At 42.3% G+C, this 16,267-nt stretch overlaps 2 protein-coding genes across 2 annotated transcripts; one reads left to right on the plus strand and one right to left on the minus strand.

The window, feature by feature from the left end:
* Positions 1 to 2,723: 2,723 nt before the first annotated feature.
* LOC125775520 (uncharacterized) lies at positions 2,724 to 3,986 on the plus strand. Its single transcript, XM_049446179.1, has 3 exons — positions 2,724 to 2,855; positions 2,922 to 3,056; positions 3,456 to 3,986. The coding sequence occupies exons 1-3, from the start codon at positions 2,760 to 2,762 to the stop codon at positions 3,891 to 3,893; spliced, it is 669 nt and encodes a 222-aa protein (XP_049302136.1). The 5' UTR covers positions 2,724 to 2,759; the 3' UTR covers positions 3,894 to 3,986.
* A 3,640-nt stretch (positions 3,987 to 7,626) lies between these two features.
* Positions 7,627 to 11,192, minus strand: LOC125775453 (putative nuclease HARBI1). The gene is made up of 2 exons (XM_049446097.1): positions 10,801 to 11,192; positions 7,627 to 10,745 (listed from the first exon to the last, which is right to left on the minus strand). Exons 1-2 carry the CDS (start codon positions 11,188 to 11,190, stop codon positions 10,221 to 10,223), a joined length of 915 nt encoding a protein of 304 aa, XP_049302054.1. The 5' UTR covers positions 11,191 to 11,192; the 3' UTR covers positions 7,627 to 10,220.
* Between the last annotated feature and the right edge of the window lie 5,075 nt (positions 11,193 to 16,267).

Genomic DNA, 16,267 nt, shown 5'->3' on the forward strand with positions numbered 1-16,267 from the left:
TTTTAGCATTTTGCTGGGAGCTAGTGAGTCGATGTGATCCCTATCCGGAAATGTAATTCCAAGGGCCTTAGACCTGCGTCTGCAGACTGCGATGCAATCGATCAGCAGGTGCTCCGGGGGGGGGCAAGTCCTAAGTTGAACAGGTGCCTTTTCAACTTGCAGTGGCCGGTGTAGAATGCGACCAGGAGCCTGAGCTTGATCCTTGGGAGGTTGATTATTGATTTAAACCTTTTGAGGTTGTACCCCCCTATCAGCAGCTTGGCATGCCGCATGCCATGCGCCCGTTGCCAATGACCTTCTCTGCCCTCTCTTTCCTCCTTGCGGAGCAGCTCCTTTATCGTATGGGGGCCCACCCCGGTAAACGGTTCGGGCCCTACCATATTTGTGGAGGCTGCAGAGCGGGCGAGCTCGTCAGCCAGTTCATTTCCGGCTATGCCTCTATGACCAGGTACCCAAACTAGGTGCACCTGATTCAATTCCGCTAGGCTGTTTAGCCGTTCTCTACACTCCTGCACTAGCAGCGATTTGATCTCGTAGGCCGAGATCGCTTTTGGTGCCGCTGAGTATGGTTATCCGCTCATTACGATAGCCGCGGTGGAGGTTTATCTCTGTACACCGACTTATTGCTAAGACTTCGGCCTGGAAGATACTGGGGAATCTGTCCATCGGTGTGGATAACCTTGTGCGTGGGCCCGCGATCCCTGCACCTATACCGTCCGACGTCTTCGAGCCGTCGGTGTACCACTTCAGTGTACTGTCCCTCAGCAACAGCTCAAGAGTGGAGTCATTCCACTCGTTCTTGCTGCCCAGGGTTACCTTGAATTTCCTCGTGAAGTTTACTGTCTTTGTAATCCCGTCCTTCGGGAGGAGGGCAATTGGATTACCGCCACTTATCACCTCCATCCTCTGGGTCGAGATTATTTTTCCTTTACCGCATCCCTCTGCCGTTATTTGCAGGAGTGAATGCTTGGCTACTTGGCCGATCACTATGTGGAGCGGTGTGAGTTCCAGCAGGACCTCCAGCGCCGCTGTTGGGCAGGTTCGCATAGCGCCCGTCATGCAGACGCATGCTAGCCGTTGGAGCCTCGATAGTCTCATCACCACCGAGGCCTGTGCCGCCACAGAGGCCCAGGACACCGCTCCATATGTCACGATCGGTCGCACAATCATGGTATACAACCACCTGACAATCCTTGGCTTGCAACCCTAGGATTTACCTGCCAGCCGATTGCACACCATTAAAGCCTTTGTCGCCTTGACCATGGTTTGGTCCACATGCTGCTTCCGCCAAGTGGAATCCAGAGTGAGACCGAGATATTTAACATTGCTGGTCATCTCAATCACTCTCCCCCCAAGTGTGAGGTTTCTAAGCCCGGGTAGGGATCTTCGCCTTGTAAATGGGACGATGGTAGTCTTCGAGGGGTTGATGCTCAGATCAACTCCCCTGCACCACTCCTTTGCCAGATTTAGACCTCGTTGCACTAGGTCACAGAGAGTGTCCTCGAACTTGCCTTTCGCTATGATCACTATATCGTCCGCATATCCTTGGCAGCGGATGCCGTTGTCGGTTAGCAGTGCTAACAGGTCATCCACGACAAGGCTCCACAGCAGGTGCGATAGTACACCACCCTGCGGACAGCCCCTTGTTGTGCCTAGGCGAATCTTTGTGCCCCCTGCAGTGGTCTCAGCAATCCTGGTGCGGAGTACCGCCTCTATCCATCTACGCACTGGTGCTGCCACATTCCTACCTTCCAGTGCCATTGCCACACTTCTATGAGAAGTGTTGTCAAAAGCTCCTTCAATATCCAAGAAGGCGCATAGCATGACTTCCCCTTTCTCCAGTGAACTCTCTATTTCGGAGGTCAACTGGTACAGAGCTGTGCTGGTTGATCTGCCAGCTCTGTATGCATGCTGAGCTGCATGCAGGGGTGCGGTCCTCAGCGCCTTAGACCTTAGATGATGATCTATTATCTTCTCCATAGTTTTCAGTAGGAAGGAGGTTAGGCTAATCGGCCTGAAAGATTTGGCCAACGAGTAGTCCTTCCTTCCCACTTTCGGTATGAAGATTACCTCAGCTGTCCTCCATGATTCAGGGATGTAGGCCAGCGCCAGGCTCTCCCTCAGCAGCCTAATCAGGTGTGGCATCAGAATCTGCTCACCCTGTTGTAGAAGCGCTGGGAAGATGCCGTCCACTCCCGGAGACTTGAACCTTTCGAACGAGGCCATTGCCCACCTGATCGAGTCCGCAGTAAACAGCTGTTTGGCGATAGCCCAATCAGTGCGGGATGGCCTATGTTCGGTTGAGGGCAGACACCGATAAATCGGAACAGTCTCCGGGAAGTGAGCACGCAAGAGCTCTGTAGCTCTGTCCTCCGCGCTGGTCGTGAATGTCCCGTCATTCTTTTTGATGGCTAGCACTGTGTCCGTCTTCCCTTTAGCCAAAGCTTTGTGCAGCCTGGCAGCTTCTGGGCCCAATTCCACAAAACAACTTATCAACTTTTCACTTTGCACTTATCAATTGCAAAGTGAAAAGCGTTTCTGTTCCACAATATCCTTTGCGAATCTCACTTTGCATTGAGCATATTTTGGCAAAGACTTTACGCTCTTTCCGCTCAGTGCAAAGTCTTTGCGCTTTATTGGCAAAGTCTTTGCACTCTCTTGCAAAGTGAGTGTGCAAAGTGTTCCACAAAGCGTTTTATCAACTTTGCATTTCTGTCTCATCACTTTTCACTTCGCATTGCTTTATATGTGTTGTTAAAATGAGCCGCAAAATACAAATTGAAAAAAAACTTGCTGTTTTAAATGTGATAAAAGAAAAAAAAAGCATTTTATTTGCTAGTTTTAAAAACAACAGAGTAAGTATTTTTTAAATAAATAATTGTAAATTTCAAGCATATTTAAGTATACATTTCTTTGTGAAGGTTAACAAATTAGATAAACAGGCAGCATGGGAGGATGTGTTAAAAAAAGCCCAATCCCTACAACTGGCGTCAGCACAAAAAACATGGACCTATGCAAGGGACAGTTTGTTTGGGCTCTGGAAGAGCCGGACAATGGTAAGTACAACAATTTTATGCCTACACATATCAAATAATTATATTTGCATCATTTGTTGTTGTTGGAATTATTTTATTGTGCATTGCTAATAACTAACAAGCATGTTGTTGACAACAACAAAACAAAACGTCATCATAGACATTGTTGTTGTGAGTTAACAGTTGAGTACACTGTACAACAACTCGTGCTGATAACAACCGGTTTAACCAAAATATTACTAATTGCTATGTGTACTAGATACTATTTTTTTTCGACGAAGCGGTTGTCAAAATCGTAAGCTACGATGAGCTCTAAGAAATTTTGCCCAAGAAACCATGGCTTTAAAATCAAAATCAAGCTTCCGGTTTTTGACGAGAAACTTTTTGTATTTTTGCGAATTTAATTTTATTAATTTGCAGAGAAAAAGGGATAACGCCCGAAATACTGGATCCGGAGGTGGGAAGGAGAAGGTAATGGATGAAGCTGACTTGGCCATACTCGATATTCTGGAATCAGACTCAGCTGTGGTAGATGGTTTGAATTTGCCAGAAAGTTATGGCAACTCAGAAAATCTACCGTCAGCTGAGAATGATTCCAGAATATCTATTTCAGAAGAAACAATTGCCAATCCACCTCTAAACCCAAGAAAGAGGAAGCGCTCTACCAAGTTTCCAAGTGAAACTTTGGATAGAGAGAAAAAATGCCGGATGGAGCTCCTTGAGGTTGAGGTTTACTACCGGAAACTTCAATGCCTAAAACTGGAGAGGGAGCTCCTACTTCCACTCTCTGCTATCACACAGGGAATTGCAACGGCAGAAACAGAAAATGTATCGCGTCTGTTATTTGAGGAGGTTTGATTACCGAAGGCCAATTTTTCATTTGTGTATATTTGATTTCTAAACATTTTATTTTGAAATAATTTGTGATAAAAACAAAAAAGCTCTGAAATTAATAAAATGATGTAAATAAATACAAAAATACTTCCTTTTTTATTTATTCCCTGAGACCTTAATCTCAAACCCAATAAGATACAACGCTTTTGCAGTGGAAAAAAGTCATGGCCAAACCACCACTTTTATTTTAAAACAATACTATAATAGTTGGCATTAGGTAAAGTATTGTAGCAGGGAAGTAACCCTTTCCATTCCACTCTCTTGATCTATATTATTAAGGGCATCACTTTCTTCTTCAGCATTTTCATCCAATTCCTCGCTTTCATTGTCAGTGTCTTCAGTGGGTTGCATATTTTCACTACTCCTTCCGATGCTACAGGCAATATTGTGTAAGATGGCACAAACTATGACTGTCTTTCCTGCAAACTCAGGCCTCAGTCGCAAATAATTTAGACACGGGAATCTTTCTTTAAGAATGCCAAAACTATTTTTAATTATGCGGCGTGTTTTTTTGTGGCAACGATTGAAAACTTCTGTAGCAGGATTATTGGGATTTCGGCGTAATGGTGGTATCAACCAGTTTTTCAATCCATAACCACTATCACCCAAAACAACAGCATCCGGAAATGGTCTCCATCCATTGTCAAATCTTTGACTTACAGCCGAATTCCGTAGCACCCTTGAGTCATGAACGCTGCCCGGCCAACTTGCATTTACACTGTAAAATGTGTAGTCTGGCCCACATATCATCATCACATTCAATGAGTGGTTTCCATGCCGGTCAACATATCCTTCCTCGTGTAATGGGGGCGCATCAATTTTAATGATTGTGCCATCAACGCAACCACACACAGAAGGGAATCCACCCATCAGAAAAAACTTTTCAGCAATACCACTGACATCATCGGGCCATCGCACTGTTTTTTGAAATAAAACGTCTATTATAATGTCGACAACTCTATGGATGGTTCTGCAAACTGTGGATTTTGCAACACCATGCAAAGCTGCAACTCCATGGTACTGGCAACCATTTCCGAGCCAATGCAGGCACAGTAGCAGTTGATTTTCAGCCGACAAAGCATGACTGCGCTGTGTATTGTGCTCTAATTTTTGTCCAACATTATTTAAAAGAAAATCTACCTGGATTGGATTTAAACGGAAGCACTCTTTAAAATTGAAATTTTGTAGTCCCGAAAAATTAATTCGGCCTCTATAATTTCTAGCTTTAACCTCGTCTTCACTATTGTCGAACAAAAACTCACGTCTTAACATTTTGAAAGCTTGATTAGTTATGATAATATGAATTTGCAAAGCGATCATTTACCTTGCAAATTTTTGACAAACTTATCAAATTTTGCTTTGCAAAAATAGAGTTTACAGTTATTGTGGAACGGAACAGCATAATTATATGCAAAGTCTTTGCGAATTACACTTTTCAATATAAGTTTTGCACTTTGCACAAGAGAACGTACGTGGAACAGAAATTGCAAAGAGAACATAAAAATTGCAAAGACTTTGCAAATTACACTTATCAATTTCAACTTATCACTTATCAAATTTCATAGTTCTGTGGAACAGAAAGCTTTGCAAATTGACGAAAAATTTGCAAAGTACAAAGTGAAAAGTTGATAAGTTGTTTTGTGGAATAGGGCCCTGGTGTGGAGGAGACGTTTTCACAGAATCTCCTTAAGCTAGCCTGTTTTGCAGACCTGATCTCTTTATTGTATAGCGTCAGGTTGCTCCTGTACTCCTCCCAGACCCCTCTACGTTTTGCCTTATTAAATAGCCTCCGTACTTTCTTCCTTAGGTCTGCAAGTTTCCTTGTCCACCAAGAGGATTTGCGCCTGTCTGTGGGTGCAACTAAGGGGCAGCTGTCGTTGTACGCGTTAATAATGGACCCGTTAAGTGCGGTCAATCTGACCTCCATGCCCCGGCCCCTGGCGCTACTGTCAGTCTGCCCTTTCCTCTTTAACTCCTCGTCCAGCCTCTCCTTGAAGGTACTCCAGTTGGTCCTTCGAGGGTTGCGTCTAGGAGGGAACAGCTTGACCTCTGCCCTCAGCGCGAACCTTACAATTCTATGGTCCGACAGGGAGGGCTCCGTTGAGACTCTCCACTGCGAGACCATCCCTGTTGCAGGCTCATTACTGAGGGTGATGTCCAGCACCTCCCTCCTGCTTATAGTTACGAATGTGGGTTCGCACCCTACATTCTCTACCGCTAAATTTCTACCTACTAGACATTGTAAAAGGGACTCACCTCTCGCGTTGCAGTCGGTGCTGCCCCATTCCGTGTGGTGGGCGTTCGCATCACAGCCGATGATAAGGGGGAGCTTGTGCAGCCTGCAGTGCTCCACCAGCCTTTCCACCGCCTCCGGGGGTGCCGTTGCTGCCTCTCCCGGAAAGTATGCTGAGGCAAGGACGAAGTCTTTGCCCTCACTGTCCCTAGCCTGCACCGCCACCAATTCCTGCGTCAGAAACTCTGAAATGCAAAAGAAATCAATATTGCTTCTAACAACTATACACGTCCTAGGCCTCTCGCTTGAGAGGTCCCAGATTACCTTGTTTGCCTCCGTCTTGAAGCCCTTTACCTCTCCTTTATGGATCCAAGGCTCTTGGATCAGCAGCGTGCCCAGTTTTTCCGCAGTGAACCTGCTTGTTATGACAGCTGAGGCTGCCGCCGCATGATGGAGGTTCACTTGGGCAATCTCCATGTTGACGGCCATCATAAATTGGGGTCGAGGAGGGAAAGGTCCTCGACCCTGCCGTCACCCGCGCTGCTGTCGATTGAGTCTCCAAGTCCGTCTAGGAGCTCCTGCGTTGAGGGTAGCCCCATGCTCCGGCCATCGTCGGGGACGTCTGTAGTCGGCCCTGGCACTGCCTGTTCAGTCCTGCTCCCGCAGGGCTGCTCCGACGACTCGTCCACCTCCATCTTCGTTTCCTCCGGGGCGGATACCGGCACTGCCTGGCTAACGACGCCTTTGTCCTGTGGAGGCGCGGGCGTCTTGGCTTCCTTGCTCCCGGCGTCAGCAGGCTTGTAGGGCCGCATAACGACCGTGCTGTACCTGTAGAACAGGCGGAAGCTCGCGGCCCGAACGTACTTGTATGACTCGTCGTCAATATACACGTTCAACCTCCAACCCTCCATATCGCCTAGCTTTTCCTTCTTCCTACTGGCGACACACCAGGCCGAGATACTGAGCCCCCTGTTCTGGTTCCTCACCAGACCCAGGGCGTACTCGTAGGACCTGTCCCCACTCCGAGGGAGGAATACTGTCATGCTGTGCATGATTGGCACGTCCTCCACCCTCTTCGCACAGAGGACAGGGCCCGTCCAGCCTCCCAGCTTTGGAGCGTGCTCCCTCAGCCAGTTGGCGGACGACTCGTCATGGCAGTCAACCTGCATCATGCCTCCCCTGAAATCGATGCCCAGGAAGGACGCCGTGTAGTCCACTCCTTCACACACCTCGTCCATGAGGATGTCCTGCAGCAAGGTAAGCTCCTCCGGTTTTAGCGCCTCCGCCGGGTACTTGAGAGGCAGAACAGCCATGCGGATGCCCCTAACAGCGTCCGCATACCCGCGCCGCACCTCCTCCACCCGGTGAGGAGCCGGTCCAGATTGTTGGCCCCAGGTTTCCTTTGCGTCTGTGCCCCGCACCCTCTTGGATCGTGGGGGCTCCTGTGGCGTGATTTAGCCGCTTTTCCGTTTTTCGGCCTGGGCGCTTGTGCCTGCGGGCAATGCCCTGCTGTCGCCCCGCCGCACGGGCAGCGTAGTGCTGACCGGGCCACGGCCGCCGCTACCGCTGCCCTGCGCGCGAGCTGGCACATTGTGGTCGCGTCCAGTCGCCGGGTTGACGTTGCTCCATTGGCTCTTGCTCCTGGCTAGAGCCTCCGCCTCCTCCGGGGTTTTCCCATCATGTTGGTGGCGTAGGTACCACCTCATGGTGGAGCCACTCATTCCTCTCCTGCGTGGATCCCACACCCATCGGGTTGGCCAGCTTCTGGGAGGGGGCGTTGCCCACCTCTTCTGCGCCTTCTCCTCCTTCTCCTTTTAGCGCCGTCAGGCTCTGCCCGACACGATTCACCAGAGGCCGACCCACTGCACCCTCCGGCGGGGGGTTTGCCGATGTTCCTAGGTGTTGCTTCAGCTCCAGGCGTTCCCCCCAGGTGAGCTCCGCTGCCAGAGGGCACGTCGTCGTCATCCTCCCTGGCGTGCTCCTCGAACAGCGAGCGCTCCTCTGGCGTGAGAGCGTCAAAGTATTTAGGCTTACGCCTGACCCCTCTACCCCCCTTACCCTCTGCTGCTACAGTCTCCTTCTCTTTATCCGCTACCGTTGTCCTCTGTCGTTGCCCTTTGTCCGTCATCAAATCCGGTTTTGTTGTTTGTTTTTGTGTTTGGTCGTTCATCTTGTTCGTTCGACCCTTGGCTCAACAAGGTGAGCTGTCGGGTCTATGGTCTATATGGGGAACGGGAAGGTCCGCCACACTAGAGCCCTTTGGCGCGGTAAGGCCACCGTTACTTCCCAATTCGGCCCGGTGTTGGGAAGGCTCCGTTAAAATACAGCCGAATGGACCTCCTGGCTGCAAATCATCCAATGGGCACGGGTCGCATGACACCCTGGATCAGGAGGTGGTAGTCCATGGTCGCCGCACGCATGCGGCTCCCGACAACCTGCCTGAATAGTGCTAGTCAGCACCAACCATGCCGGTTGGGGGGCGCCGAGTATGCCTTGCGTCTAAGCCTCTGCACCACGCAAGGTGCCTACCATACTGCCCTCGTAATTCATGATCATTTCGCCAAAAACTCAACTCATATCGTTCCACAACCATCGTATTCACCTGATCTGGCGCCGTGCGACTTCTGGCTGTTCACCAAGCTCAAAAGACCGCTCCGGGGACATCGTTTTTATACGATAGAGGAGATTCAAGCCGCAGCGAAGACGGAACTGAAGGCCATCCCGGAAAGTGACTACAACCAGTGTTTCAAAGATTGGAAAATCCGTTGGCATAAGTGCATTACATCGGGAGGGGATTACTTTGAAGGGGATGAAATTGATTTGGAAGAATAAATAAAGAATTTTCAAAATAAATACATACTTATTTTTGTCTTATTTTTTGGGCACAGTAGTATATTGTAATCTGTCACAATCTAAGCTGCCTATGCTTCGTTGGAAACGGTTGTGTTGTACCAACAAATTAGCCTGTTGGCCTATGTCAACATTCCGTTATTGTTTTTATCAACCATTAACTTAAAAAGTTCCTCGTCTAAAGTTTCAATTCTCCACCCCTTGGTCTGCATCTTATGATGGCAGACATTTCGCTGTTGCAAACGCAGGTTGCAATGCATATTTACAATGCATATAGTTCCTAAAGTCATACTTGAATTTTCTGGCAACGCCTAATGCTCCTAATTAGTTGGCAACTCAGTTTTAAACACATCAGATGTTTAAAGCGTGCATCAATTTTATTTGGTATGCAGAACAGACAATGGCAGAGTAAATAATTTTTATTTATTGTAACTAATTTAAATTGTGTTATCATTTCATTTTATCTTATATTATAGAGAAAAAAAGTGGACACACGAGCGGAAGAAATTATTAATAACAACAAGGCTTCGCCATGAAGCAGAATTTTCCGGCAAAAAAAGAAAGAGAAATACAATTTGGCAGTCGATTTTAAGGGAAATGAGGGACGTTGAGAGCTCGTTTCCATTTTCAAGAGATGAAATAACGAGGTGTTTTCTCAACATAATGGGGACTTATAAGCGTATAAAGAAAAGAAACAGTACTTCTGGCGAAGCAGCATCAAATTGGGAATATTTTAGTGAAATCGATGAAGTGTTTGGGAGTCGTTCTAGTATTGAAGTGCCACTAGAAATGACCGAGTACAATTGACGGACAGCATTGTACAATTGACGGACAGCATTGACCACAGCAACAATTGACGGAATGGATGTAACACCTACAACATCAGTTAAAAGAAAGAGAAATGACGTAATCGAATTCTTAGAGAAAGAATCCGAAAAGGAAAACGAAGCTATAAATAAGCTTATAAAAATAGAAAGTGAAAGACTTGAAGTTGAAAAAGAAAAACTTAAAGAATTAAAGCAACTACGGGCTTTATTTGAAAACCCAGGATAGTTTATAAATAATATAAATAATTACTATTATATAATTATAAGAAATATATATATATATATATGTTATAGTTTTGAAAGTTCCTATGTTATGAAATAAAATACATTTATTTTCATGTTATTCAAATTGTGTTTTTTATTTTAGAATTGTCGTTTAATTCAACTTGAAAACAACGCTGCCAGGGCATTTCGTTTTTGTTGGGCTTCATCTCTTTGCAATGATGGAACACTAACTTCAGACGTTTGGGCCTCCTCTTCGTCCAATTCTATGCAATCAATGTTTTGCTGACCTTCATTGATTATAATCACGTTATGTATTATCATGCACGTTAATACAATAATTTTTGGAATATGAGCGAGCTGTACACCAATAAATTTTAAAATTCTGAACTTTTGTTTTAATATCCCGAACGCCTGTTCAACAAAAAGTCGGTTAGTGCTTAAAATAGTGTTAAATTTGCTCTGCTGCGATGTTAAAAAACCATTATCTCGATATGGCACCATGAGAAACGTTTCTAGCGGATAAGCTGCGTCGCCTAAGAAGTGGTGATTTGGTGGAATTTTTAATTCACCGCTTACTAGTGCTCTACGAAATGGGCACCTTTGCCACACTGATGCGTCATGACATCGTCCGGGACAGCCGACAAAGACGTCCAGAAATTTCATATCGCTGTCAACAATGGCCTATACAAATTGCTTATTATAATTTGACAAGAAATTAGTATACATGTGTAATTACCTGTGCAATGATGGAAAACGTCCCTTTTCTGTTATAGAAACTTATTGCATCATTTTTTGGTTGTGATATGGGAATGTGCGTTCCATCAATGCATCCTAATACAAAAGGAAATATATTGTGGCGACGTTGAGAAAACCCATCAGCAATCTTTTTTTGAGCTGCAGTAGTAGTTGGAAAATTTATTATTGTCGATTTTAGACGACATATAAGTTTGAGGATTTTAATAAATGCTCTATAAGTGGCGCCCATTCCTACATCAAATCTGTCACTAATTTGTCGAAATGATGTATTATTGGCAAGCTTCCAAATTGTCAAATACAATGCCTTTTCCATGGAAACTGCAGTACGACCTGTTGATGATTCGGTCCACATTGGTTGTAGCATAGTCATCAGCCTCTGAACTTGCAGCGAACACGTTTTATGTTATCCATATTTGAAATTCAATTGTGTACTTACCTTGAACGAGCTTCTTCGCATCCGAAAATGGGAATAAAATATATCGTTTTCCATCAATACAATAGATCCACAAAACTTTTTATTTTTCACCACCTTTCTTCTCGTTAAATTCAAAGTCCTTAATAAAAACTGCCGCTTCTTTTTTTTCTTTTCAATTAGTTTTTTTATTAACTTAATATTTGAAGAATTAGCTAAAGCTAATTCTTCAGCATTTGCTAATAAAATTAATGAATAATTTCTTCTCTCGTCCATATTAACTCAAAATTTCGTTATTTGTAATAACAGTCATTATTTGACATATGTTTTATGTATGAGTTTTACGATGACGTTCCTAAACGTCATTTATATGCAAAGCATTTACTTGCAACGCAGAGTTGCGTTGAAAATCAGCTTTGCATTTCATACGCATTTTTTCGAGTTATGCATCGCAACTTGCGTTTAGGAAGTCGGCCATACTCTTGCTGATACTTATCATTATAGCCAGGTAATCACTCTGGGTATAAATATCGCACATCCGCCAGTTTATGTATCGATTAGCACCCTGCTGATAAAAGATATATCAATAATGGAGTCACAGCCATTTTTTTCAAAGGTGTCTGGTCTTTCTGTATTAAGCAGTACTACGTCTAGCACAGCAAAGGCTATGTTCGTAAATGCATCATGACGCGCATCATGACGATTCCATAACAAACAGAACGTTCAGAAATGCCAATATTGCAGCACTGCAATAATCAAGCGTTCAAAAAGACAACACTTCTGTCAGCTGTCACTCATAATTTCTATCAAAAAATTGTTTACTGCATTTAACTACGATGTCTGACGAAAAGTAAGTGCAAAACTGTTTTATTTTAATTTTTGTATTGAAATTTAGTTAAATTATGTTAATAATAATTGTATAAGTTATTATTTTTAAATTTTTAGAGAAAATCTCAGTAATGCGGAGACACAGTTATTGCTGAGAGTACGGTTCAATATGGAGGACGAGTAGGGTAGAAGGAAAAAAATGTATTGTGGAAGAAAGTTGTGACCGAAGTTAAAAATGTAAATCCACATATAAGACTGGGCAGCACCACAGCGCAGAGAAAATTCTTGAATCTCTTGGTAACGTACAAGCGCATTAAGAAAAGAAATAATTCTTCCGGTAGAGAAGCTACATACTGGAGGTATGGTACAAGGCACTCAATTACTCCTCCAATAGCAAATTTGCAAGCCTCTTTGGATTTGGTACTGCCAACGTCGCCCCCACGACTTTATTGTTTTAATAAATGATTTGTTTTTAGGTATTTTTCTTTTTAAAGACAAACATTTGTACCTACAAATTTTTCTTATTGACTTCAATAACCTTCTTTTTCTTAAATTTAAAGAAAATCTATAATTTCTTTGCTCACAAATTTCGTCTAGTGTTAAATTCAGCAAAATTTCCATTTTAGTATTATACGCGTTCAAAAATGCAAACAGATGTATCTGCAAATTTTCGTTCTCGTACATGCACAAAATTTAGACATCTGACACATTTCTTCAGTTGCGTTTTTTTCGGATTCTGCAGTTTGTCCAGCCGATCTTACTCTTTTGTGCAATCGGGAGGTGCTTTGCTTCCTGCGCATGAAGGCATATGATTGTCTGCATATTCTAGTTTAATTCTTTTAATAGACTCTTGGCTGAAAAGACAAAGCTCTTTGATTTCTGTACGAATTGCTTGTGCTATATCTTCTTTCGTCGTTATATTGTCCAAGTCAAACAGGAATCTAGCTTTCCCTGGCGCCATCTATACTGATGCTTTAGAATCTGCTATCTTTATCGATTGTCCAGTGAGAATTTCATGACATTTTATCTATTGGAAGTGAAGTTATTCCGTTTTAGGTATCAGTATGTTTGTGTTATCGGTGCGAAAATGAGTTTTGCACAGAGAGCCACCATCAAATTTTCTTTTAAAATTGATAAAACTTTCACCACAACATGTCAATTGATGAAACAAGTTTATGGCGATGATTGCCTAACCCGTAGCAGAGTGCACGAGTGGTCTCAACGTTTTCAAAGTGGTCAGTCGAAATCATCATTGATATGTTATTGAACATCTCCAAAACATCGAATTTGTTCCACCCGGCCAAAAGTTCAATGCGGTATTCAACCTTGGAGTTTTATAGCGTTTGACGCTTGTGACCGATTATTTGACCAAAAATCACATTTTAACCATTAACCACTCAACGTACTCACCTGATGTGGTACCGTGCGACTTCTTCCTTTTCGGAAAATGCATTTGCCCCTGAAAGGAAAGCGTTATGCAGACGTAGAGGCCATTCAAATGGATTGCACCGGCATACTGGCGGCCATGCCGGAAAACGAGGTAAAACACTAGTTCGACATGCTTTTGGACCGTGCAGAAAGCTGTATTAAAGCGGAAGGAGACTATTTTGAATAAAATAAATTGATTTTGCCCAAAAACCTTTTGTTTTGTTTTTTTTTTAAATCCTGTTTACTTTGGAAAGCACCTTGTAATTTCTTGTGTTTGCGATCTTATTTGTGCCTGATATCCTAGAACCTTATCTATCTCCTATCTATATCCTTCTGTAATTCTGTGCTTTCTTTAGTTCTAACAGTATCTCTCTTTTAGCTGTCTTTTAAACTCTTGACACATTTTCGCCAAGCAGAATTTCATTTTGTTTAACCGCCCGATTATGACTGAATTACTTCTGGTCGTAGGCGTGATACGGTGTTTTCCCACCTCTTGTTATTTTTATTTTGCGCTTCACTTGGTATCGTGTTCCAACTATCTTTCCTTGTCGAGTTTTTTTCTCCTCCCCCGCGATTTATGCTTTCTCCTGCTTTCACATTTGGTTTATGGTGGGATGTTTTAGTCCTTTTGGTGGGGTACTTTGTTTTATCTGCTTGTCATCACGTGATTTTTTTGGTGTAACTTCAACAGTCGTCTATTCGATCTACGGTTTTACCTACAGTCACACAGCTTATTTGATGCAGATACAATTTTTTTGTAAAATCTTCTATATTTCTTAGAATTTTGCAAAGATGAAAAAACGGAGTATGCAGACATCTTATTTATTTTATTTCATTTAATTTTTCAACAAAACGTTCAAAAAAATTTCTATTTATTTAGTTTCAATGCAAAAAATATAAATAGTATTTGAATATTCACATCACAGCTAAATGATGCAAATCAAAAAAGGGCAAGTATTTATTCGTAATTTAAAAAAAATTTAGTACTTAGTAGGGTATCCTTTATTATCAATTACAGCTTGAAGTCTCTTTGCCATGGAATCTACCAATTTTTATGGTGTATTCCGGTCTAAATTGGTCCCACTCTTCCATTATAGCTTTTTAAGATCGGATTTGTTCAGGACGTCATGTTTTTTAATATTTGTCTTCAAAATAGACCACAAATTTTCGATGGCGTTCAAGTCCGTTGATTGTGCAGGAGTTTCAACAATGTGTGGACATTTATATATTAACCACGTTTGCACTATATGTGACTTGCACTTAGGGTCGTTATCTTGGTAAAAGCGAAAGTCATCTTCAGTTTGCAATTTTCTAGCGCTTTGAAGCAAATTTTCTTGCAGAACTTTTAAATGCACATGTTTGTTCATAGTTTCTTCAATAAAAGTTAAATTTCCGACCTCATTTAACCCTGCTTTCATAACGTACGTCTGAGAGGCGCACTACCTCTTTACATTTTGCTCTCCCTCCTACAATTTTTTTCACTACGCATGCATATTTTAATTTAACAAAAAAATTATCAAAGTATAAAGTTTCGTGGTATCCAACGAAAGCCCAAAAGAAACGATACATCTACCAGACGTATCATTATGACTGAAAGGGTTAAAAATAACGTTATGAAGGCAGGGTTAATATACATACATGCCCACACCATAACGTTGCCGCCACCGTGTTTTATACTATGTTCAGACCGAAAATTTCAAAGATTAGATTACATTTAAGCATTTCATAACCCAACAGTGTTCTCACTGCCGTTAGAAAGATTAAAAAACAGCTGTTATTGTCATTCAAGAATTCACATCGCTTAATATTTATCAAAAGAAAAGATTGTCATATAGTATTTTGAAATAAAAGCCGTCTTTTTTTTAATATTTTCCATATAATAGAAATAATGGATGCATTTTTTTTATTTGTTAAGTCGATTTTCAGGTGAAATTAGATTCAATGCTTAAAAAAAAAAAAATTTGTTTACATTTTCTCCCTTTGTAATGTCTAAATCAGCTGTGAAAATGTAACAGATTTCCAGTGCTGACAAGTAGATTGCGCAAAATCAGAGTCGCACAGAGAGATTTAGCGTGGATCAGTTTCAAATCATTTCAATGAAGTGATTTGGAACTGTCATTTTTGTATGGGGAAATCTTGATAAATTTTTAAGATTAGTGGAATAATCCATTCAACTGCCGAAATCGTGTGATTAAGTGTCGATCTGAACATGGTATTAGACTCTATTGTGTAATAGCGACTTGAAATAAATTACAATATATAAATATCAGTATATTTACCTCTACAAAAAATCATTAATACTAAAACACTTACAAAAATCACAATAAGAAAACATGTAATATACACTTTTATTCTTCAATTCATTCAAATAATTTTCATTCAAAACAGTGAGTAAAGTCACATTATTTGTCTACTATTGAGAGATTCATAGATTGCTGTCATTTTGAGTGTAGAAATACTTTGAGGTTTGTTTTTTTTTTCTATTATAGTTACTATTCTCTAAACAGTAACAGTAACAGTTAACGCTAGAGTAATCTCAAAATTTGTCTCAAATTTGGGACCTGATAGTTAGCAGTTCACAAAACTAAAAAGAGCTCTTGTTTGTCATTTTGATTGTACTGAATAGAGATCATCATAGATATTAATCAATTGTGACCGTATCACATTACAGAATCGCACGGTAAGTAATTTTTTATTTTATTATGACTACTCATTTGCATCAATTTTTATGGCTTATGACTTAAGTGCACTAATTTTATTGGCACCAATTGCAGATCTC

The sequence above is a fragment of the Bactrocera dorsalis genome, chromosome 1 (assembly GCF_023373825.1).
Source record: "Bactrocera dorsalis isolate Fly_Bdor chromosome 1, ASM2337382v1, whole genome shotgun sequence".
NCBI classification, from domain to species: Eukaryota; Metazoa; Arthropoda; class Insecta; order Diptera; family Tephritidae; genus Bactrocera; species Bactrocera dorsalis.